This window comes from Gastrolobium bilobum, unplaced genomic scaffold (genome assembly GCF_033153095.1).
Source record: "Gastrolobium bilobum isolate Gb01-03AN ecotype WA unplaced genomic scaffold, APGP_CSIRO_Gbil_v1 utg36856, whole genome shotgun sequence".
Taxonomy (NCBI): domain Eukaryota; kingdom Viridiplantae; phylum Streptophyta; class Magnoliopsida; order Fabales; family Fabaceae; genus Gastrolobium; species Gastrolobium bilobum.
In genome coordinates this window covers 43,255-68,959 of record NW_026896491.1, presented here as the reverse complement: position 1 = coordinate 68,959, position 25,705 = coordinate 43,255, and the positions used below count along the sequence as shown (strand labels likewise).

At 32.8% G+C, this 25,705-nt stretch overlaps 1 protein-coding gene and 2 pseudogenes across 1 annotated transcript; 1 reads left to right on the top strand and 2 right to left on the bottom strand.

Moving 5' to 3' along the window:
• Positions 1-6,285: 6,285 nt before the first annotated feature.
• On the bottom strand, positions 6,286-7,559 carry LOC133300021 (gibberellin-regulated protein 12-like). The gene is made up of 3 exons (XM_061499509.1): positions 7,485-7,559; positions 6,581-6,611; positions 6,286-6,467 (listed from the first exon to the last, which is right to left on the bottom strand). Exons 1-3 carry the CDS (start codon positions 7,557-7,559, stop codon positions 6,286-6,288), a joined length of 288 nt encoding a protein of 95 aa, XP_061355493.1.
• A 3,523-nt stretch (positions 7,560-11,082) lies between these two features.
• Positions 11,083-22,571, top strand: LOC133300002 (uncharacterized; annotated as a pseudogene).
• Positions 22,572-23,448: 877 nt separating this feature from the next.
• Positions 23,449-24,805, bottom strand: LOC133300010 (NAD(P)H-quinone oxidoreductase subunit 5, chloroplastic-like; annotated as a pseudogene).
• Positions 24,806-25,705: the final 900 nt, after the last annotated feature.

The following is a 25,705-nucleotide window of genomic DNA, read 5'->3' as shown; positions in this document are numbered from 1 at the left end:
TAAACTTATGGTCACTCAAGCTCTGATACCATGTAAAGAACCTTAGGATACACCACCCCAAAAGCTAGCTCAAAGGGTGGGAGTGCCAAAGACCTTATAAAGGCCACATTAGTTGTCCACACAATCAATGTGGGACTATATATCTCAACAATGAGTTGTATGCATTTTTCTTTTTATATCCCTTCCTCATGCTAACATGGTGTATTATAACGTATTATGGTGTATTATGACGTAGTTGTAGCAAAATTAATTATCTCTCTCAATAGCAAAATTCTTTGTTTGTGTTTGATATTTGCAAAATTCTTTGTCAATATTGTAGTTTTTTTCACCTGAAATATAGAACAAAATAGCAACACAATTTTATTTTTATAAGTATAAAATTTGCAGTGCTATTAACTAACCACGGACTACAAAATTTTTGATATTTTCCCTCGGGTGCACGGGTAATATACCAGTATTATACGAGGATAAAACTCTCATTGTCTCTACTCAACTTCTTTCTCTTCTCTCTCTCTCTTTTTCTAACCCTATCGTTTTCAATTTTCTCTTTCGTTTTGCACATTGATTAGAGTCACATTTTTCAGAGTGCACATTGCGATTCTCTCGAATTTGATTAAGCTAGTTCGATATGTTTGGCTTCCATTGTGGGGATAAAAGTTGATGCAATGGGCAACAAGTCCTGATATTGGTGGTGGAGAAGGCGCTGAGGCAGCGAAAAAACAGAGTGATTCCAATTAAGCATTAAGAATCAAAATGTAGGGTTCAATCTACTCGAATAATTCAAACAATGAACAGAGAATAATTAGTTCCCTCAACAAGGTACGTTTGAGTTCAAATTAGGTTTACAGAAAATTAGGGTTCAACTCTGTAGAATCATTTTTTATCTATTTAACTTAGCAGAATGAGATTATAAACAATGTTAAACTCTAAAACACCTTTGCCATTTGTGTTTCTTTAAAAGTATCGATTTGTTTTTCCACTTTGCTTCTTTATTTTGTCTCCATGATCAGTAAGGTTCGAATTTGGGGTATGTTCTCATACCTAAAAATGTTTAGGTGTTATTTTTGGTTTTTTGTACTGTCTTTTTTAATTTAAAAATAAAAAGACACATTCACAGCATGCTTTCTTCATTTTCTTTGTTTGTTTGCTCAATCTTTCAGGAGTTAATTGGAAAGATTGATTTTCCAATTATTTTTGTTTAGATTATTGTGAGGAAGCATGTCATCTTGCAGCAGGTTACATTAAGACTGTAACTAGATACCTTCTAACATATAATGTAAGCTTCTTATTCGTTCTTTACTTGAGAAATGTATTGAGACTATTTAACTTTTTATTCACTTATACGAGTGAATTATGATATGCTAATTAACCAATAAAGTAGTAAATTGGTGCTTTCAAGGAATTTGCTGATATGCTAGATATGGTTGACTTCCAAGGCATTTTTTTTAAGGAACTGGTAATATATGAGATGTTGTGGAGATGCTTTAAGCAAAAGCTTCTTCAACCATTTCATAGCGTAAACCATTGTGAGTTCTGTTTCATAGTTTTTCTTATTAATATTGCAGTTCTGGTTCCAAGAGTAATAAAAGCCTGTTTCTAAGTGACATTTTCTGTGTAAGTAATTTCTACCATGTCTATGTCGAAAAAAATGCAACCGTCTTTTCGTATTAATACCATTTCTATATTTGTTGTTAATTATATATAGGCTACTTTCCTACAATATATATAGGCTACATTGCTGAGTGATGACTAAATTAAAGAATATTTTTTCAAAAGTTCAGGCCTATTTGTATGTAATTTAAATGTTATATATAAATAATGATTTATAATTCTCGGGCAGACTCAGTTTGAGTGGGTCCCATAGATTAAAAAAAAGAAAAAGAAAATAAAAATAAAAGCGCAAAAATCGATGGGTCAACGGGAATGAGTTTTTTTTTGCAGTTGAATGAGAAGTATAACTCCTATAAATAATCCAAAACTTTTAATTTTGTTTCAAAAGGATTATGTTCCTGCTTCTATCTGAAAGGAAAAAATAAAATAAAAGATGACAATATATAAGCAGAGATAATGAGAGTCAAAGAGATAAATAAGGATTTCGGGTTCTAGTACGTACATTATATCACATTGATGTTAGTTGGTTTGTATGATCTGATGTACCTGAGAAAGAAGTAAAAGCTATTAAGGTCTAGATTTTATAATGTTTTATAGACAATGCTATGAGTTAGCCTGGCGATTGCATATATAATAGGAGCTAAAACGAAGGGAAGATTCTATAGCTCGAGGTAATTTGAGTACATCTATACTTATAAATGCCAACATGACTAGTGCCTTTAAATACTATTTCCTTAAAATAATTTTGCCCTCTCAACAGTGCTTAAGGTTCGTGAATAATTATCTCCCAGAATAAAACGGGTTACCTGTGTTTCGATGGTGGCACTACTAGAGGAAATAGTATCGACGGGCACAACAAACAGTGATCAATCGCAGACCAAGGCATTATGGAGGATTAATTTTGGCAGAGTTTGGTAAGGAGTCAGGAAAAATCTCTAGTTTGAGTTTATGGAAGAGTGAGATTTATAGAGATGAATGGTCACAAGACAAAAATACATGACTATTTAGAAATGAACAGTCACGACCGTTTGCAAGCAAAGAGGCGCCACTCTTTGCAAGCGGAGAGACGCGACTATTCGCAAGCGAAGAGACGCGACTATTCCAACTTCTTATTCATAACTCATTTATACAACAATTTTAATTAAAAATTTCCACGAGTTCTTTGTGTTAAAATTGACAAATAAAGAATAAACATTATATTGTTGATAAAAAGTCAATAATTTTGAGATGCAATCGTTAACAAAAATAAGGGTTTATTTTTTCTAAAGTTATTTTAGATAACTTTGTCTAATGTTCACAGAATCGACGGCGTTTTGGGACGAAAATCATGATGTATTTGTAATTTTAATTTATTTCAGGGTTATAATAATTTTTATCATTTTAATTTTTCAACCCAAAACGACGTCGTTTAGGTGAACATTAGGCAAAATTGTCTAAAGTAATATTAGATATTTTTTCCCTGCTAAGTAGCTAGCTTACCAAAAACATAATCCTTTAGGTGAACATTAGTGCAAAATTGTCTAAAGTAATATTAGATATTTTTTCCCTGCTAAGTGGCTAGCTTACCAAAAACATAATCCTTTAGCTTACCTATTTTGTTTCATAGGTAAAATGCTAAGTGGCTAGCTTACCAAAAACAAAATGCCGAGTGGCTAATTGGAACAATTAAGATTTAGTTGACCACGTGAATATTATAAAAAAGCAAAAAAGTTGACCATAAATAAGCAAAAAAGTTGACCATAAAAGAGTTAAAAAAAAAAGATTATTATAAGTGAACTTGAGTATAGATAAATTAGTGCCCATTCAATTGTAATACTAAAAAGATAATGTTCTTTGACCTCATTTATTTTGTTATTTCAAAAGTCAAGATTCTAAAGATTAATTAGGGGAAGCCACGTTGTGAGTAGTCAAAGAGGAATTTGGTAGGAGGGAAAAATAACATAAAATAAAAAGAAAATGCTTTCTATTCCATGCTCTCGCATTCACTATAAATTCCTATGTCTGTGAACTTTTTTCCTATCAGTGTGTGTCGACCTTCTTTACTAGTTAACCAAAACAACAATATCCCATATATCTATCTCAGAATATAACAAACTTTGTTCAATATGGCAGCATCACCAAAGCTGGTTTGTCTACTGTTATTGACAGCCATGATAGTGAATATTGTGATAACTGTTGAAGCTGGACCTTGGTGTGTGGTGAGGAGCGGGGCTAGCTATCAGAACCTGCAGGAAGGAATGAATTATGCATGTGCAAGTGGTGCTGATTGCGGTCCTATTAGGCCAGGAGGATCATGCTTTAATCCAAACACCATTCAAAATCATGCTTCCTATGCCTACGACAGCTACTATCAGCGCCATGGCAAAGTCCCTAGCACTTGTGATTTTGGTGGCACTGCCACCATTACCATAAACGATCCCAGTATATATGACCTTACCCCATCTTCTTAATTTTCTATATATTAATTTATATATATTGTTGATTTAATTAAGAACATTAATTAATTGTGTATCAATGTTGTGATCTCATCTTCTTTATTTTTTATTGTCTTTGTAGGCTTTGGAGCTTGCAGGTACCCAGGTTCTCTAAGGTATATATAGCCTCTTCCTTAATTTTATTTATCTAACTTTAATATTTTGTTGATTTTAGTATATGTTACTATATACTTCTTGATAATTTGATTTTTTTTTTTTTATAATGTTTAGGACTGATGGAGAAGCAAGTACAACAATGAACAACTCGAACTAGTCAAGATGCTCGTGCGTTAGGCCAGACATTACCTAAGATGGACTAGACATCTCCTAGCCTCCATACCAAAAATAAAATAAAAAAATAAGGATTTATCAATGGATCGATCGTGGCTTATCTTTCCTCTAGTTAATGTATAAGAGTTGCACTACTTTAGCGATGTACTCTGTACTCTGATGAGAATCATATAATAATACTTTATAATTAAGAAAAACTTTTTATGAGTTTCATATCAAAGATCACGTCAACATTTTATAAATGTAACTGATATTTTGAAACACACCTTGCTGCAAATTAGGTTTTAATAGCTCTTCTATAGCTGTAAATTAGAAAATTTGCAGCAACACTTATTTTTACTAAGATACGGTTCCATATTCTGGGAAGAAAAAATTATTTTAGGATACGACTTCATATCTTAGTGTTAATAGGTTTGCTGCAATTTTTCACATCTGCAGTTACAACAGAAACGAAGAACCCATAAAATTATGTCTGCAACAAGTATAAGTGAGACTTCATTTGTTAGATAAAAGTTATATCTCCGACCGCGGATAAGTGAGACTAAATTTCAAAGCAAATGCATCAAATAAGTCATCAAATTTACTCTTTCGGGGTAACAAACAACTAAGGAGCTCCTATCACAGTGATAATAGGGGGAAAGATTATGGCAGTAAGTTTCAAACTTTTGACCACTTGATCATAAATTTTGATACCTTGAAGAAAATTATTTCAGCTCCAAACAGTCATTAAGTGAATGCTACTTTAATGATTTTATTTTGCCTTACAAAATTTGTGTCGGGAATTTTTTTATACAACACGTTGTTAGCTAACAATAACAAGTGTTAGCCTTGGTGTACCATGACTTGTGTAAAAGCGAGTAGCTTATTATTGATTTTTTGTAGGCTGAGCACCTGGTATTTTGATTACATTATATTTACAAGCACGGGCCTAATATGTTGTCGTTCAAATAAATGCAGGAGATTGCTCCATATTATTTCTACAAGTTGTGTAGTAAACTTGATAGTCAAATAGTTTATCAAATGATGTTGAGCATCACACCATTGCTTGTAAATAAAATTACATGGCCAACATAATGCTTTCATAGAGTTAAAAAACAATTTTTACTAACCATATACATACAAATAATATTTGTGCCCATTTAATTGTGGTAAAAAAAAAACCTACAGCCCATTTATTTTGGTTGGTCACGATCGAGGCATGAAACTGAAGCTAAAAAAGTTTAAATTGTTAAGGAAGGTAAGGGACTCAACCACAAGTGATTCATAAGTAAAATGCTAAGGTGAAGGAACAATTAAGATTTAGTTGACCTGGTAAACATTTTTTAAAAATAAATTAAAAAAGGTTTAAAAGAATTAAAAAAAATAAGGGAAATGAGTATGAAAAAATTAGTGCCCGTTCAATTATGATACTTAAAAATATAATATCCTTAAATCTCATTTAGTTTAGTTATTTAAAAGTCATCAAACTGAAGCTAAAATTAGGGGGAAGATAAGTTGTGAGTAGTCATAGGGGAAAGCAATATGGTGAATATGATAATTGTAGAGGTTACATGTGAGGCTAGCTAGCCAGGCACTACTAGCAAAAATTTAACTATATATGTATGTTCAAATGGATTGAATTGCAGCCCTGTGGATCATGCTTTAATCCAAACACCATACAAAATCAAATTATTGCTTTTGCTGGAGGAGCGACTACACCGTGACCAACCAGAATGTGGACTAATCCTTCCTCTAGATAATTAATGTATTAAGAGTTACAATATTAAGAAGGAAGCCACTAAGAAATTAAATATGATTATTTGTGACAAAAATTTAGTGATGAATAATATATAATTTATCACTAATGATATATTATTTGTGTCTAAATTTTATTTTGTCAAAATTATTATTTTTAATTGTGACAAAATGATTAAGGACACTTGGGCTTTCCTTCCTTGGTTTGCCAGTTGTTATAGCAAGGACATTCATCCTTGTGAGCATAGGTTCCCGATGGGACACACAAACATTTCTGGCAGCACTTGTTGCAGAAAAACAAACATGGCTTCTTGTGATGAGTCTTTGAACAACGATAAGCACACGCATTCCCGCATTCTGCATAACGTAACCAAGATCTAAGTTATCAGTGTCATATTTTTTTCCACGCACTTTTCTTGTATTTAAGTGATAAAAAGTTATAGTTTATTAATATATCGCAGAACTAGTACCTTTCGGACGAAGTGATCCTTCTCCACCCGCCTGTGGATTTTTATTTTTATAAAAACAAAATCAAAAGAGAAAAGAATTAAAATAAACGTCAAAATAAATCAAGGGGGAAAAATAAGTATTCCCACATATATATACTTTCGTATAAACTTAATTAAGTAGATTATTCAAACATTATGTCAAATAAAAATTATATGTGCAACACGCAAAAGTGAGACTGCTAGTTTTTAAGTAAAGCTCTCAAATAATTCATCAAGTTGAATATTTCACATAATAATAATAATAATAATTAACTCTCTTCTCTTGCAAGGGCCACTATCAAGGAAGTTAGCTCATTTGAGGGACCAATATAATAAAGTTTTAATTAAAATAATATAGTTTAAAAATTATTTATCGAATATACTTTGATATTTTTTATTATGCAGCTTCACAAATGTGACATGTGTATTAAAAATGAGTATTAGATGATGACTAGTGTCATATATATGAGCTCACGTGATTACAAGTGATAAAAATATCAAACTATGTTATATTAGTAAATATTTTTCAAACCATATTATTTTAATAATTTTTCAAAACTATATTATATTGATCAACCGCTCATATTTGAGTCGAGCCAAAAGAAAAAAAAATAAAGCCACTTCTTAATTACACTAAAATCTAATTTTTTTTTTATTTATTAGAATTTTTTTTTATTGAGCTTAAGTCAGTTATAAATATAATAGTAACCCTGGGCCTTGGTCCTTGGTTATAGACTTATAGTCATCAGGACAGAGCTTATGGCTGAAGTTCTTCCTCCCAATTTTCCTTTTCTTAATTTTTTGGTTCAATATAACATCTCTAAAAATAATATATATATTATAGGGAATGGCAAGCATGAGGGAAGAGAGTGGAAAGAAAACTCACATAGGCAACCTGTAACGCAAAATCCATGACAAAGATGATAAGAAAGGCATAAACAAGACCCACAATTTTAGCCATAACGCTTTCTTCGATCTTCCGATTTTTCTGCTCTCTCCAATGAAGATTCTATAGAACTTCTGTGTTAATTAAACACCGGTATGATCAAGGATTCATATTTATAACTGCAAAGAGAAGGGTAGTAAATGACACCGCATGTTAAATTTGAGCACCTATTTTGGTGTAAAATCACAATTTTCTCAAAATGTAACATGGAATTAATGAAAGTATAACGCTCTTAAGGTAATGAATAATGAGCCTAAATTGAATTCTACTGATGAAGAAAAAAAAAAATCTTCAATTGAACGCAGTTACGTGGTAAAAGTATTAATTAAAAAATTGATCCCAAATTGGTAAAAGTATTATTTAAAAAATTGATAAATTTGAGCACCTGTTTTGGTGTAAAATCATAATTTACTCAAAATGTAACCATGAAATTATAACGCTCTCGAATGTAATGAGCCTAAATGGAATTCTACTGATGAAGAAGAAAAAAAACTGATTCTTCAATTGAATGCAGTCACCTGGTAAAAGTAAATTAAAAAATTGATAAATTTGAGCATCTATTTTGGTGTAAAATCATAATTTACTCAAAGTGTAATCATGGAATTAATGAAATTATAACGCTCTATTAGCCAGAATGGAATTCAACTGATGAAGAAGAAAAAACTGATTCTTCAATTGAATACAGTCACGTGGTAAAAGTATTAATTAAAAAATTTATCCCAAATTGGTAAATTTGAGCACCTATTTTGGCGTAAAATCATAATTTACTCAAAATGTAATCATGGAATTAATGAAATTATAACGCTCTTGAAGGTAATGAGCCTAAATGGAATTCTGCTGATGAAGAAAAAAAACGATTCTTCAATTGAATGCAGTCACGTGGTAAAATTATTAATTAAAAAATTTAACCCAAATTAGTAAAAGTATTAATTAAAAAATTGATAAATTTGAGCACCTATTTTGGGGTAAAATCATAATTTACTCAAAATGTAACCATAGAATTAATGAAATTATAACGTTCTTGAAGGTAGTGAGCCTAAATGGAATTCTACTGATGAAGGGGAAAAAAAACTGATTCTTCAATTGAATGCAGTCACATGATGGTAAAAGTATTAATTAAAAAATTTATCCCAAATTGCTAAAAGTATTAATTAAAAAATGGGTTTGCTTTCTCTGTAGTTACTGCAGATAACTTATCTGCAGTAAGCCCAACACGACGTCGTTTTGGGACAAAAATCATGGTATTTTTGTAATTTTAATTTATTTCAGGGTTATTATAGTCTTTATAATTATAATTTTTTAAACGACTTCGTTTTGGAATTAATGCAGATAACTTATCTGCATTAACTGCATAAATAGTTTTTTGTTAAAAAATTGATAAAATTTATCACCTATTTTAGTGTAAAATCATAAATTTGAGCACCTACTGTGCTAAAAGTATTAATGAGCCTAAATATAACCAAATGATGGTAGCTCAGTGTCAGGAAACTGAGCAGGTGAGAGTGTAAGCTAGTATGTATTCGATCTTTCTTAATATCGTCTTTTAGAGGAATATAAAGCCTTAATATCGAGACCCGCTCCGTATCAGACTAGTCGCAAAGCGATAAATCGATTGAAATATTTCCAAAAAAAAAATTGATATATTTTTTGACACCAACACTACTAGGAAAGTCTCAATTTTTAACGGAAATTTTCGACAAAAAATATTCTGTCAAAATTAACAACAATTTCGACGAAAAACGTATTCCGTCGAAGTTTTCAACTAAAATTGTATTCTGTCAAAAATTATCGACGAAAATTATAATCCGTCAAATTTTTTTGACAAAAAATGGATTTCGTCAAAATTTTTAAAAAAAATATATGTAAAAGAAATTATATTTATAAAGTTTTCGACGAAATTCTTTTTCCGATCAAAATTTCTTACAGAAATATAATTTTGTCAAAATCTTATAAAAATAAATTAAAAAAGAAGTTATATTTATGAAGTTTTTGACGAAATTCATTTTTTGAAGGGAAAATAATTTCGTCTAAACCCCTTATAAAAAAATAAAAAATTAAAATTTATAATATTAAGTTTTTGACGGAATTCATTTTTCGTCAAAAACTATTATAAAAAAGAAATTATATGTATGAAATTTTTGACGAAATTTGTTTATCGTTGAAAATTTTTGACAAAAAATAATTCCGTCGAAAAACGTATAAATAATAAATCAAATTTAAATATTATAATTTTTGCAATTGTGGGTATTAAATTATTCTTTTTCTTTTCTTATTGTACGTTTTTTTTCATTTTTTTTGTTTTTATATATGAATCACTTTATTATATTTATTATTTTCTAATTAAATGATTTTTAGCACAAAATTAAATTTGTAAAAAAAAATTAATCATAATTTATTATTTTCTATTTGAAAATTGTTTTTATACATAATAATCATTTTTTTATCATTTCCCTCCTTCTCTCTTTCACTTCCTTTCCCGCTCTCTCTTTGAGACAAGCTAATAAGCTCTGATTTATTCATTATGATATTTGTGTTTGCGTGATGTGAGTTTTTCACCGACGCATTGCCTATGCCTTTCTCCAAACCAAAACAACAGTGATAGTTTTCTGCATATGTCTCAAAGGCCTACCATTCCCCACTCTTTTTCTATAGCGTGTGGCCTTCATTCCCATCTCATGATCTTAAGTGAGATGAACCCTAATTTCAATTTGTCCTTTTCTCTTTCCCATTAGTCCTTCACATCTTTTTCTATTCGTTCCCATTCTCGAGGAAAAAAAACAACATAAAGGGTGTCAAAGGTTTTGTAGAAGGAGGCATCGCTTTCATCATCGCAGGATGTGTCAAATGTTACTCATTCTTCTAGTTTGGGAACCCCCATTTATTCGTCAAAGTAAACTATTACTATTTTGTTTTCTACTATAGCATTTTTGTAGAACTTGAAGTTCATTTTTTGTTGTTTACGTGGAAAACTAATTTACTATTGCAGTATCATAGTTTGACTACTATCTCTGATGTCATCTGATTTTTGCGGTTTACAGCGGGCAAAGTTTGCTTAAAACATGGAGGGTTTCCTGGACGAAGGTCAAAGAAAGTAACTCCAATGTTAAGATGGATTGGACTGCTAAGTTGAGATAAGCACATGAAGAATAGCTTGCAGTTCATCTTTTGCGAAAATCTCATTAATTCTCCAAGCTCTGGAAGTTGTTTTTAAAATTTTGCTTTCACATTTGACGAGCTGTTGTAGGGTTTTTTTTTACCCTTTAACCCTTTAGGTATAATTAATTATCAAATTGACCTTTATTATAAACTATTTAAAAAATAACCTTCCAAAAAACATAACACCAATTTGTTCCTGTTTGACCGTTGACCACCAAGCTTATCTGGGTACACCTCTCCCTACCCGGGTATTTTTTGAAAATATTTGCCTACCCGGGCAGGAAGGGGTGTATCCAGGTATATTTCTTGACATCTTAGAAATTGCTTGAATTATTTACCCGGGTAGAGAGGGATGTATCCGGGTAAATTCTTGTAGCGGATGATGAATGAAGACTTGAGCTGTGGTTCTGGGTCTAGGTCCAGTGAAGGATGGAATTGGGGTGGTGTGGTCCATTCCCATGGCCATTCAAATTCTATGGAGTTGAATGGTGCAAGTAGAAAAACACTAGAGTTGGCCTCAGAATCAGAATGGGTTCGACCTCCATTGTTGCGGTCGTCGAGAGGTCGAGCTCAGATGCTTCCTTCCAGGTTCAGTGACTCGGTTCTTGATACATGGAAAAGTAATGGACGAATCAAAAAAGATAGCAAACGCTTCGGGTTTGAAGATGATATTAATTTAGAAGATATTAGAACGAGATTTGTAAAACAGGGGAAAAGAAATAAATGTGGCTCAAAAAGTTCTCTTTTGTTTTCCACATTCTGCTGAAATGAAGGCGGAAACATAATCGGGTGGCTTAGGTTTCAATGATTTTGATTACAAGAAGCTTAAAACGACAATTAATGGGAGTCGTTCATTATTGGTTAAAAAAGAGAGTAATGCTTCTGGACTTGGTTTTGATCCTGAGGGTGTAGTCCCAAAGGAAAAGCCTAATGGAAACCCTAAAAAGAGGGAGGGCATTTACAAACCAGAGGATTTTACTTTGAAGTAAGAATTTACCCGAGTACACCCCTTTCTATTCGGGTAAATAATTCAAGCAATTTTTCAGATGTCAAGAAATATATCCGGGTACACCCCTCCCTACCCGGGTAGGCAAAAAATTTCAAAAAATACCCGAGTAGGGAGGGGTGTACCCGGGTAGACTTGGTGGTCAACGGTCAAACATGCGCAGATTGGTTTTATGTTTTTTGGGTAGGTTAAATTTTTGAAATAGTTTATAATGAAGATCAATTTGGTAATTAATTATACCTAAAGGGTTATAAGGGTAAAAAAGCCCTGTTGTAGATAGTTATTCTGGTGGGCAATTGAATGAGTGTAGTCCCTTTAACACTTGTGTGATAACGGGGAGGATTGATTTATTTTTTTCACACCTAGTTCTTTTAACATAGTTTTTCATTTATTTATGTGGGGAAAAACAAGTATAATGTTGTAGGAAAATTCTGTTGTCATGTTATAGAGACAATAAGTGTGGGGTCCACCATGATTAAAATAAAAAGAAAAGGAAAGAAATTGCAGCACAAATATCGATGTATGTGTAGGAAACTTTGCATTTGTCATGCAACATGACAAATGTAAAACCCATTTATGTGATATATTTACTTGTATACAATTCATACTTGTCATTATATATGGTGTTTTTGGTCATTAATCTTAGTTTAGTTGTGTATTATATGTTTGAAATTACTAGTTATTTGTTGAATTAAAATTCATTTAAAATTTTGAAAGTTCTGCATTTACAATTTTGCATTTGAAAGTAAGAATGGAATTAGAGACGAAATCATCATTAATTATATTAAGATGATATGATTTTGATATGTTATTTACTTTCATTATATTTGTTGGGGAAGGATATTGTGGCAACCAAGTTGTATTACTACCAAATGACTACCAATCAATCTCACCGTTAGATCGATTATGTTGATCCAACGTATATTTATTTTCATCTTTGTATGGTCATGATTCCCCATATTTTAAGTGAAAGCATTAAATATGAGAAATCATAACCATACAAGGTGAAAATAAATATAAAGTATTAAATTTGGGGAATCATGACCATACAAAGATGGAAATAAATATAACCGTTGGATCAATATAATCGATCTAACAGTAAGATTGATTGGTAGTCACTTAGTAGTAACACAACTTGGTTGTCACAATATCTTTCCCCTTGTTTATTAGGTGAAAAACATAAATTGGTACTAATTTGTAGAGAGAAATTATAAAAATTTGACAGAAAAGCAATTCCATAAAAAATTGAGACAATAGTTTTCGACTAAATTTCATTTGTTTTTCGTAAAAAATTATTGCAAGGTTTTTTGACGGAATTTCACTCTTTTTTCATAGAAAATTTTCGATGAAATTATTTTCCATTGAAACTTTCCATGGATATTATTCTGTCGAAAATTTTCTACTGAAATTAATTTCATCGAAATTTTTAGCGAAAATTTTCGACGAAATTTTTAATTCCGAAAAAAAATTGTTAACCACAAGATATTCGACGACTTAATTTCCGTCGAAAATATCATTTTTGACAGAATTATTTTGTCAAAAAAATATCATTTTTTAGTACTGCAACAACCATATGATAAAAACTTATTCAATTATTCTTCATAATCACCCTTTAATATAATTCCAACAGTTTTCCGATTAATTAGTTTTATCACGAATCGGTTCGGAAACAAAAGAAAAAGTAATATTTTATGATAAGAAATTTCTTGCATTAATTCCTATAAATATAAGATTGGAAAAGTGTGTGTCCTCTTTTAAAGGACACACATAAGTCATTTTAAGAAAGAGGTAAATACAAAGAAGTGAGACCCACATTTTTATTTTTTTGTCTTTATTTTTTTTAGTGGGACTCACACCTCCTTGTATTTACTTCTCTCCTAAAATGGCATAAGAATGTGTCCTTTAAAAGAACACATATTTTTCGTATAAAAGATGAATGCTAGATTTATAATAAAGGAGCACTATTAATCTTGCTTGTTTACTGTCGTGAGTTCTTGTATTTTGCATGTTCTGGAATTCAATTTGGGTAACTATTTTAATGTAAAATCAAAATTTACTCAAAATGTGAGTACAGTAAAAAATTATGAATTAGTCTTATATTGAAACCAAAAAAAGGTAAAGTAAAAAAAAAATAATGTTTATTCTTATATAATAATGCTAAATTTTTTAACAAGGTGATATATCTATATTTAGAAGTGATCCCAGTCATTAAAATATTTTAATTAAAATAATTCCTTTCATATTAAAATTTCTGGTATTTTGTATTTATAACCATTTTGTGATCTAATCAATATATCATTTCAAAACTTTTTTTTATCGGATTAGACACGTGTTATTGGAACATAATTTTGAAAAAGATATTATTTTTCATTCTTTCTATCTTAAATAACTATTGTCTCACGAATCGAAATATATATAGAAATTGTATGTTCATTTTATTTTAGATTTAAGATGTCATTTTTGGGTGAGCAGTTATTTTATTTTTTTTGAAATATTCCAATCGGTTTATTAGTTCGCGACTAATTCGATTTGGGATGAGTCCAGAATTAAAACTTTAAATTCTTTCCAAAGATTATACTGGAGAGAATTGAATACGTACTTTCACCCTCACCTGTTTAACTCTTAACTCTCTTACACCAATTGAGTTACCACTATTTAGTGGGTGAGCAGTTATTAAGATGCCGGCAAAAAAATTAAAATAATGTAATTAATTAAAATAATTACGCATGTAATGCTGTTTTGTTAAAAATTACATATCTGTTGCACAATGAGACGCCCTCTTTGGGCGTCACATGTGACGCCCCAGTGCGGCGTCTCTCTCCTAGAGAAGACGCCCCACTGGGGCGTCTCATGTGCAACCTATATATACTCCACTTTCCTTTTTTCACTCCTTACTCATTTACCTCTCTAACCTCTCTCCAACCTCTCTCTAACCTCTCTCTAACCGCGGTTCGTAGCGAAGCTCTGCCAACGTAGGTAAGGTCATAATACCTCATATGTATACATTTAAATTACAGTGCTAGTTAGTAATACATGTTATGATTGATTGTATATTAGAGACTTGGAACATTAGGATAATCACTTAGAAATTTTGTGTCATGCTATGAATGTTGTAATGATATAGTAATATTATTATTACGTAGTTATTATTATTACCGATTTTTAATTATGTATTAGGGTTTAGCATATTAATTAGTGATTTATAAATAGTGTTAGAGACTTTGTAAATTTCGTATGTATGATGTTATTAATGCGGGAGTGCATAACTTTGTAGTTAGTTGAGGATAATGGCTGAGTCATCATCTTCTTCGGGATCTGATTCGGATGTAGAGCCCATCGATCCCAGCATGTGGATCATACATGGACCCTACAGGTGGGAGGTCCTTCGTCAAAGGTCGCAGAAAGGTCATATTTCACAGCGAGTGTGGAATACTGAGCATGTAAGAAAGATTAAGACTAGGCGTGGGAAGCCACAAGGGGGCCCACCTACCGGTGCTATTCCACAGGTTGTGCTTAAGTGCCATTTGGACATCTTTTTTTGTCGCAAATTCTTGATTGACAAATAACATGTCACCCAGTTGCCACGGACCTTGTATTGAAGCCGATCCAGACACCGAACCATCAGTACATGATTCTTGTTCGCTCTGATAACTCCAATCAATGTAAGAATAATGCGGAATTCCTTCCCAAAAAGGAATAACATCTGTGTCACCTGCAATTGCGGATTATAATTTTTTAATACGAACTTACTAATTCAGGTATTAAATCAGTTATTTATTCACGCAGTATACAAATGGGAACAATTACCTTCTTGTGGAATACCAAACGGAGTAGACGCAACGTCATTCAACTGCGGCATTTGCGCGACGACTGGTTGATGGAATATTGGAATTTCAGACGCACCCATCTCACGAGATTCATCTCCTTCTGAAGCACTAGCATCCTCCGCCAGAAGATGTTCTTCCATTGCCATATTTTCATCGTCATCTTCGTCGTGCATTTCCCAAGTCGGATCATTTCTATCTCCCTCAGAAAAGTTACCAACTGGAGACGCATGAACGGCAGGAGAAGCTGGAAGACAGGGAGAATTTAAATAAACTGACCTCACCGGTATGGGAGCATTCTCCGTTGCGACGATGTCGACATACAACTCTAGAAAATCTGTCCTTGACTGGTTGCAAAATTCTTCCATTGTCATCTCCAAGTCTTCATCGTCAAGCACTTTCAAACTAATGTATTTATCACCTTGCCACACCCTTGTCGTGATCTCAGTGATACATTGGTTGTCTTGAAGACTTAACTTCTGCCGAATTCTCTGATGCAGTTCGCCAATGGTTGTGTTGCGTTGGATACGTGTCGGCCTTTTTTCACCTTCGAATATGACACATCGTCGACCTTTTACCTTCCTACCATTGTAATATAACACAACACGAACAGAATCAGGATTTGAGCTCATTTTTAAATAGAATTACAACTAAAATTCAAATACTAAATTAAAGATAAAGGAATGTTGGTGGAGAAGAGAGATATGAAGAGTGAGAGAAGAGGTGTGAATTGAATGGAGGGGGTGAGAAAATATATAGAGCACACATGTGACGCTAGTTTTGGGCGTCACATGTGACGCCCCATTGGGGCGTCTCTCCCATGGATAAGACGCCCCAATGGGGCGTCACATGTGACGCCCAAAACTAGCGTCACATTGTGCAGTAAATGTGTAATTTTTTACGAAACAACATTAAATGCGTAATTATTTAATTTAAATACATTATTTTAATTTTTTTTTGCCTTAAGATGCCTACAAATTATTTACTACAGCTGTAAGCGGTAACTTATCAACTGCGGCCAATTGGGTTTGGGTCAATCCATTTGCCATGATAATTTATTTGCATAAGGCGTAGAGTTATATTGTTCATTTTTTGCTGGATCGACAAAATATAATGAAATTAGAATTGGCCAGCCCAATTAATTTTATTGAAAACTACTAAATTATCTTACCAGAATCACAATATAATTGTCTTTACGCAAATTCAACAACGTTGTTCTGGCCTTCAAAACAGCTTTAAAGACTGATAGTGTATAATAGAAAAGCTTAAATTTTATCTATCATCATTATTATTATTATTACTATTATGAAACATTTAATTCAATTTAAAAACTTATCCAGTTAATAAACACGCTTAATTGTAGTACATACATGATTTAAAAATAATTTGTTATAATCAGGGAATATCTTTCTTGTCTTATTTTTTTTATAATAATTACGCCTAAGCTTAATATAAGACGTCCTAGAAATTAATCACATAAATTATTTGTCATCGTTGCACAAAAAGTAAAATAAAATTTATTATGAATGGCTTTAATTATATCTAATTTCTTTAAATTCTTGTTTGCCTGTATGATTGATCTGCCAAGTTTTAGATTTATGATAAATATTTTTTATTCATATATATTAGAGAAGAAACGCGAATCTTAAAACAACAATAAAGTTATCCTTAAATAGAGAGAATGGATAGATGCAAATTTTAATTTTAAGTTCTCACTGTAAACGACAGAGTTAACTGACACTTTTTAACCTCAAGGTTCTTAACATGGTATCAGAGCGTTCGAAATCTCACCGCCTCCCACTTTCTGTAGTGGAATTTCCACATGTAGGTGGGCTTGTATGTTGTCCACCCTTCAAGCCCAGTGGACTCTCGTGTGAGGGGACGTGTTGAGAAATATAGTCCCACATTGGTTGTATGGGCAACTAATGTGAGGTTTATAAGGCCTTGGGCACTCCTACCCTTTGAGCTAGCTTTTGGGGTGGTGACCTCAAGGTTCTTAACATGGTTCGTTCCCTCAAACTCCAATGTCAAGCGGGTCCAAGGGAAGCCCGTGGCGGGGGCCACCACCAAAGGCTACACCAACCGTAGCAAGTGGATCCGACACCTTGTCTCAACCCAAAACCTTAAGGCAATGGTTTCATGGGTCCCTTCCACTTATATACTCTTCACTTAGCTCATTACCAACCAATGTGGAACTCATCACACTTGAATATTCCAACAATCTCTCCCTCAAACCAATGTGGAATTCATCACACTTGAATATTCCAACAATCTCCCCCTCAAGTGTGAAACCCACCATTGGTATGCTCCCCCTCAACCGAGTACCCGAAGCGTAACGTACTCGACCCGCCTCCTAGCCAATCACTAGGCTAGCTCGAGCCCAATCCGGCTCTGATACCAGTTTTAATTATTAGGGGTGTAAATGAGCCGAGCGACTTGTCAAGAGCCGAGGTTTGGCCTGCTTTAAGCTTGGTTTGGCCTGACTTGTTTAATAAATAGAACACGCTCAAACTTAAAAAAAAAATTGTTTGGCAATCAAGCCTAAACCTAATTTAATGAGGCTTGACTTAAAAGCCTGGAAACTGACCCGATATATTATTATAATAAATAATATATTTTTATGTTACGAAATCATTAACCCTATTTTTGTAACCCTATTTTTTCACTGTTGTCTTTAACTCCACAAGCAACTGACCAAACTCATGTATTCTTTCTCTATTCTTCTTTAAAGATTATAATATAATAAGCTTTGAAGTTTGGACAACTTATCCTATTAGCAGTGGAGTCGTCACAGGTTTAAGAAGAAATTTTAAAGGTTAGTCTATATTACATACTTTTCTTAAAATGTCCTTCCCCTACATTCTCTATTTCACGAGTTGGATCAATGTTTAAGAAGCTGGATCAATGTTTAAGAAGAAATAGCGGAGCTCATTATTCGATCTTAAAATATATGTGGACTGAGTGGGTTCTATGATTATTTTTTCTCTAACAAAGGAATACATAATTTAATGCATTTATAGTCTCAACATTTAGACGTATGTGAGTTTGGAAAAAATATATTTTATAATTATAAATGAGTAAAGTCAAGCTCAAGCCAAGCCTTTACTTTTTTATCATAATCTCAACATTTGGACATATTTGAATTTGAAAAAATACATTTTATAATTATAAATGAGTCAAGTCAAGCTCAAGTCAAGCCTTTAATTTATTATATACAAGTCAAGTCAAGCTCAAAATATTTTTTCATAGGCTTGGCTCGTTTAAACTAAAGCATGGCTCGACTCAGCTTATTTATATCCCTATCAATTATTATCACTACAAAAAATACTCTTTTGTGATGACAAAAATTGTCACTGAAGTATATAAAACTCGTGACAAGAACACTTTTGTGACAATATTTTATTTCGTCAACTTTCGTTACTAAAGCTATAACATCGTTGTTATATTAGTGATGATATTTTCTGATGACACTAAAAAAGATAGTTATTGTGATAAAAAACAATGTAACATATATTTGTAAATAATAATGATGAAAATAATTTGTCACACATATTTACAACATTAATGATGATTTAATCGTCACGTTATAATAATAACTATAAAGACAAATTATTTGTCACTATTACTCTTGAAATAGTTACAAATTTTTTGTCACTGTTATAAACTTCCTATAATGATTTATAATTCTTATTATTAAAATTTATTTTGAATTGTGACATCTATTTTTATTTTTATTTTGATAACAAGTGACATCTATTTTAGTTGTAGACAGAAATGATAACAATTGTTATTTAAAAAAGTTAAACTTCCATTAATTCAAATCTAACATTTAAAAATAAATTATACATTACATATTTACTTACAACAATTAAAACAAAAAAAAATTCAACAAAGCTCCCAAATTTAAATACCTATATATAGATCAATGACAACAAACATTTAAGAATTCCTAAACTAAAAATAAAATAAAAAACTAATAAAAAAACTAAATGTCTAAAATGATATTAAAACAATTGTGACTGGCATTCACGTTATTTATCCGGCTGATCTTACTGAAGTAGCTTCTGTTTCTGTTTTGGTGTTCTGTCTTTGTTTTTGTTTTTTGGGCTCTGGCCCTGTTGGCTATAAAAAAAATCGTAACTTCAAAAATTTTGGTCCTGCAAATAAAAAAAATTATTAATCATAATAAAAATAAAATAATCTGTAATTCTTTTTAAATGTAATCTAAATATAACATGTCATAGTAGAGATAATAATAAAAATGAATTCTAATAACAAAGAAACTTACCTTATTATTATGAACATATATGGCACTAGGGGTGCGCATGACAACCTTTCCGGAATCATTTTTTTTTTTAATTTATGTTCCCGGGAACAGAAATGGATAGAAAACTCGTTTGGTAAAACCGGTTTATTTTTTTGTTCCCGGGATGAACCGGATTAATTTTTGTGCTGGAGAACAGAAAAAAGAATCAGAAAATTTCTATTTTTTTATTCCTGGGCACAAAATGAGAAACACTTATCTCTCTTAATCACTCTCCATCTCTACCATCATCACCATCACCACCATCATCCCAACACGACCACCGCCACCATCGTCGTCGCCACCGTTGTACCACTAGTGTTGTTGTGACCACCCCTCACCACCACGATGCCACCGCCACCATCACCACCACCTCCACCCATCACTACCATCATGCCACCATCACCACCACCACCACAACTACCACCGCTGCAACAACCACCACCACCACTATCACCGCCACCGTCACCGTCACCATCACCACCACCAGAATCGCAACCACTGCCGCCATCGCCACCACTACCACCACCACAACGACACTGTTGCCATCACCACCACCACAACTACCACCGCTGCAACCACCACCACCACTACTATCACCGCCACCGTCACCACCACCACCATAATCGCAACCATTGTCGCCATCACCACCACCACAACGGCACCGCTACCATCACCACCACCACAACTACCACCGTTGCAACCACCACCACTATTACCGTCGCCACCACCACCATCATCACAACCACTGTCGCCACCATCTCCATCACCACCACTACCACCACCACAACGACACCGCCACCATCACCACCACCACAACTACCACCGTTGCAACCACCACCACCACCTTCATCGCAACCACTACCGCCACCATCGCCATCACCACCACTATCACCACCACAAACGGCATCGCTACCATCACCACCACTATCACCAACCACCACTATCGTTGCCGCAGCCAACACCGGCACCGCCGCCGCTACCAACCACCACCACCATCGTCACAGCCACTACCGTCACCACCACCACCACCATTGTCACCTACCACCACCGCCACTGTTGCAGCCACTGCCACCACCACCACCACCTCCATAATATCCTCACAACCACCACCACCAAGTCACCGCTACCATTGTCGCCGCCACCAACGCCACCAACCACATATGCCACCAACCATCATCTCCACCACCATTGTCGTAGCCATTGTCGTCACCTCCACACCACCATGGCCGCCGCCGCCACCATTACCACCACCATCGCCGCAGCCACTGCCGTCACAACCACCACCACAATCATCACCACGTCACTGCCGCCGCCACCGTTGTACCGCCACCCCCCGCCACCGCCACCACCACCACCACAACCACACCATATGGAAAGGAAAGTGATGATCCGAATTTTTTTTATATTTAATAGGAATTATTTTTATTATATTATTTGCCATGTTATCAAACGCAATTCTCATTCTTGGAATAAAAATAGAACATGTTATCAAACACATTTTTTTCTCTAAAATTGTTCCAAGGAACAGAAATAAAAAAGAATTGTTTCTTTTCAGAAACAGTGCTAGGGAATAGAATGGTTGTCATGCACACCCTAGACAATCCATTGAATGATAATACTCCCAATTTCTTTTAAATTAATTATGTTAATTGTATTTTAAAAAGAGAATAAAATAATTTTTTCATTAACAACACATGAAATAATATTCATAAAAATCACATGAAAATATTCATAAAAATCTTATGAAAATAGTCATAAAAATCACATGAAAATGTTCATAAAGATCTCATTAAAATATTCATAAAGATCACATGAAAATTTCATATATGTATGTATACATATAATTTTCACTTTCTTTACTAATTTAATTTTATATTATATTTAAAATTTTAAATAAATATTTATTATTTGTTAAAATAACATTAATCCTATTACTTTGTAAATTAGTATTACAAATCATGATCTCAGAATATGTCTTTAAACAAACAATGTATATCATAAATATAAAAAATTAAAAGGTTAGGTTGCAGCCTTTTAGGTTAGGCTTTTTAAAGTGGGCCTATGTCCTAATTTTCAAATGAACTTTTCTAAAAGTCTAAACCTATTTTATTTAGAAAGCATAATAGGTCAGGTCAAGCCTAAGGTAACTAACTACTGATTGTGCGCATAGGAGATGGCCAGAAGATATAGCTTGGCACCTAAAAGGAAACAGCCTATTTTCAGTATACAAGGCTGATGGTGGATGCATTCAAGTATCAGCAAATCTGAATAAAGTACAAGGGGCAATGTTTGCGACACAAATATTCTTGCATAAAAGTAAAACTTTGTATTTGGGTTTCTGTTGTTGATTGGTATTGATAGTGCAAAATTTGTATGTGACTGAGAACGTGTAAAATTATTGGAGTACATACAAGCCTAATGTCAGGGGTATTATCAATGGCATTGCTTTTATGGCCTGGGAAAATACATGTTTTGTAACTGGTGGAAGTGATTTGGAGTGAGCAGGATGGTGAGAACAAATGGGTGCCAAAAGCATTGCTCAGGAAGCTTCGCTCTTCTGCTGTCATGGGAGTTGCTGGTATGCAGCAAAAGCAGATTGTGTTGTTTGCTGGTGAATATGTGGGTGTGATGTTCGTGTAGATACAACAAATTTCAAGCATTGGATTGATAATAAATGCATGAGTGTCCTGCCCAGTCCCTGTGATTTAAATTTATTTATGGTTCAAACAGGGTAAATTACATTTGCTTTGTAGTCCACTTTCTTAATTGTGTTTCTTTAGTTTTCACAAGCTATGCTTACAATATTTAATAGCTTTTCTCATAAATAAAAAAAACTTGAAATACTAATATCATTTGAGATTTCATCAATTACGCGTTTATCGAAAAAAAGAATTTAGTTTATCTAATTGTTTGACACCCATAATTAAAAATATTACATAAAAAGTATCTACATAATTGATATTATTTAACCAATCATATATTACATTTTTCAATTTATTTGAGACAAATTTTTGTACAACGATTTTTAAAAAAAAATCAATAAGTTTAAAATTTTTAAAGTCGAATAAACAGGCTATGCTTACCCAAAAAAAGGAGGTTATAAAAGATTCCTAAAAAAGCTATACAAATAAAAAAGTTGCATTTTTGAGAAATGCATACCAATCAAAAGAATGATTTGATTTTTGATGTAAAAGATATGTAGAAGGAAGTTAATATATACATACATATATATATATATGGAATTAACAATTTAGATAATAAATCCAAATTGCTAGTTCCTACTTAACTGAAAGAAATTACTACGGTCCCAATGAACAAAGTAAATAGTACTTATACAAGCATAAAAAATAGTACAATATCTCTATTTAATCCAAATTTTTATCAAAAATATCCATTAAAAGATGTGTTATGCTTTGGACATTTTGATAAATTTTGTGTCAATGTGTCTAATTTCAAAAAAAAAAAAAAAAAATCATTTCATCATTGTTCATTGTTGAAAATGCTAATAAATGAAATTTCTTTTTCTTTTTCCTTTTTCTTTTTCTTCTTCTTTTCCCTTACCCAATAAAGATATCAAAAATGATGAATTGTTTTTTTTCATTTAAATATCCTTCAAAAACAAGTAAATCGATTCAAAACATATGAAATGCGGCTAATCCTACAACAAAACAAGCTATTATCACAAAAACTAGTGAATACTAGGGGTGGCAATTTGGGTTGGCCTGCTCCGACTCGTCTCCAACCCTCCAAAAATGAGGCGGAATGGGTTGGCCCGCCATTAAATATGGGCTGAAAAAATGAACTCACCCCATTTTATGGTGAGTTGGCGGGTCAACCCACCAACCCACCAATTAAAACAAAACTAATTAAAATTTAAAAATAAATTATATTTTATGAATTTTTCTAATATTATTTTATTTTATTTCACACTTCTCTTAATTTTTTCAGTCTCAATCTTAAATGTATACTAATATTCAGTTAAACATTCTTTAAGAACTCAATTGTCTCCATATATAGATAACATTTATCATAAATAAAATTGTTATTGTTTATTTTTTCTAGGAAATACTAAGATAAAAAAAATTTGGATATCACAAAAAGCTTAATGGCAAATGAAATACTACTTAATTGTAATATATATATATATATATATATATATATATATATATATATACATATAACCCGGCAAGTCAACCCGTCCCGCGGCGGGTTGAACCCATTTTTAGGCGGAGCAGTTTAAAGTGAGTTGGTGGGTTGAACACCTCAACCCAATCCGCCCCGTTTTGACAAGTTGGCTGGTTGACCCGTCGTGCTCAAACCATATATATAGCCACCTCTAGTGAATACAACCATCATTAAGAATTTCATCCTTTAACAAAAGCAGGCAAATAGTGGAATACGAGAAAGTGTACCGATTGAACAAAGTAGTTTTTGTAATTGGCGTATGCTTAGTTAAATCGCTCATAAAAACCATATTTTGATTTTTATCCGGAGAATATCCAACAATAGCTTCCATTGAATGAATAATGGATCCAAATTATAAAAATAACAATGCTTTTGAATAAGCATATGTAATCAAATGAAATAAAGCGACTCGATAACAACCCATACCTAGAGCCAACATCATACAACCCAATTGAGATATATATTGTAGAATAAGCCAAATTTAATATCCTTTTGAGCAAGAGCTAAAAAAGTATCTCCTAAGACTACCATTATTATACCTATGAAATATATTATCTTCATTACCAAGGGATACCTATAAAGAGAGGAATAAGTCATGCTACAAGAAAAATTCCTTCTGCGATCACAGTAGAGGCGTATATAAGGGCGAAAATTGGAGTAGGCTCTTCCATAGCATTCGTAACCATACAAGAAAGAGGAATTGAGCATATTTCACAAACGAACCACAAAATAGCAAGAGAGCACGCAAAGTAATAAAAGAAAAATTAACCTCATCTTTACAAATTAAATGGGTCGTGTATTGATTTAGATAAATAACACAAATTAGTGTCGTATCATGTCACGAGTTGACTTGTGTGTCAACTGGCAAATTTTTTTATTAAGTTTTAAAAAAATTAAATTTTGATGATTTTGAAATAACTCGTTGTGGGTCATGGGTCAGTTTTTTCTTTTCTTTTTAATTTTTGTATAAAAAAATTAAGTTTTCAATTTTTGTGGGTCAACTCGTATAACCAACGACCTGCGTCAAGTCATGTCCTAACAGCGGCAAACCTACTTAGGTGCGTAGGCGCCTATAACTGCAAGTGCGAACATAAAAAAAAATTGTCAACTTCTCATGTACATTGGTTACTGTGGTGTGGACTCTGAAGTCCCACAAGTAGATAACTCCTTCTCTGGTTCCTCTATGGAGATTGTATCTAACAAAAATTAAAACTTCAAACATTCAACAACAAAAAAACCTCTTTTAACCCAAGGCGAAAAGAAAAAGATCTAGATGAAAAAACTACATAGATTTGTCCATGGCATTCACAGATACAAAGAAAAAAGATTTAGCAAAAAACCTAGATAAGAAAACAGCTTAAAGATTCAAACTTTGAAAAGAAATGAACAAGAAGAAAGAGAAAAAGTGAGAAAGAGTGCAGTATTATATCTTGTCTAAGTGAAAAGTAAGCTCAGTGTTTGGTTTGGAGGTGCAGTCGGTGTCATGAGCTAAATGGTTTTCAAGCATTAACATTCTTACTAAACAAAACTATGCATTTCCATTGTTGTGAAACTTAACAAAGATAGCCAGCAAAGTGGGCCTACACGATTTGGTAGACATTGGCCCAAAAAAACAACAATCAACACAATTACAACTAATAACACATCAGCCTATTTGCAGTTATAATTTTATAAACTAAGTTCA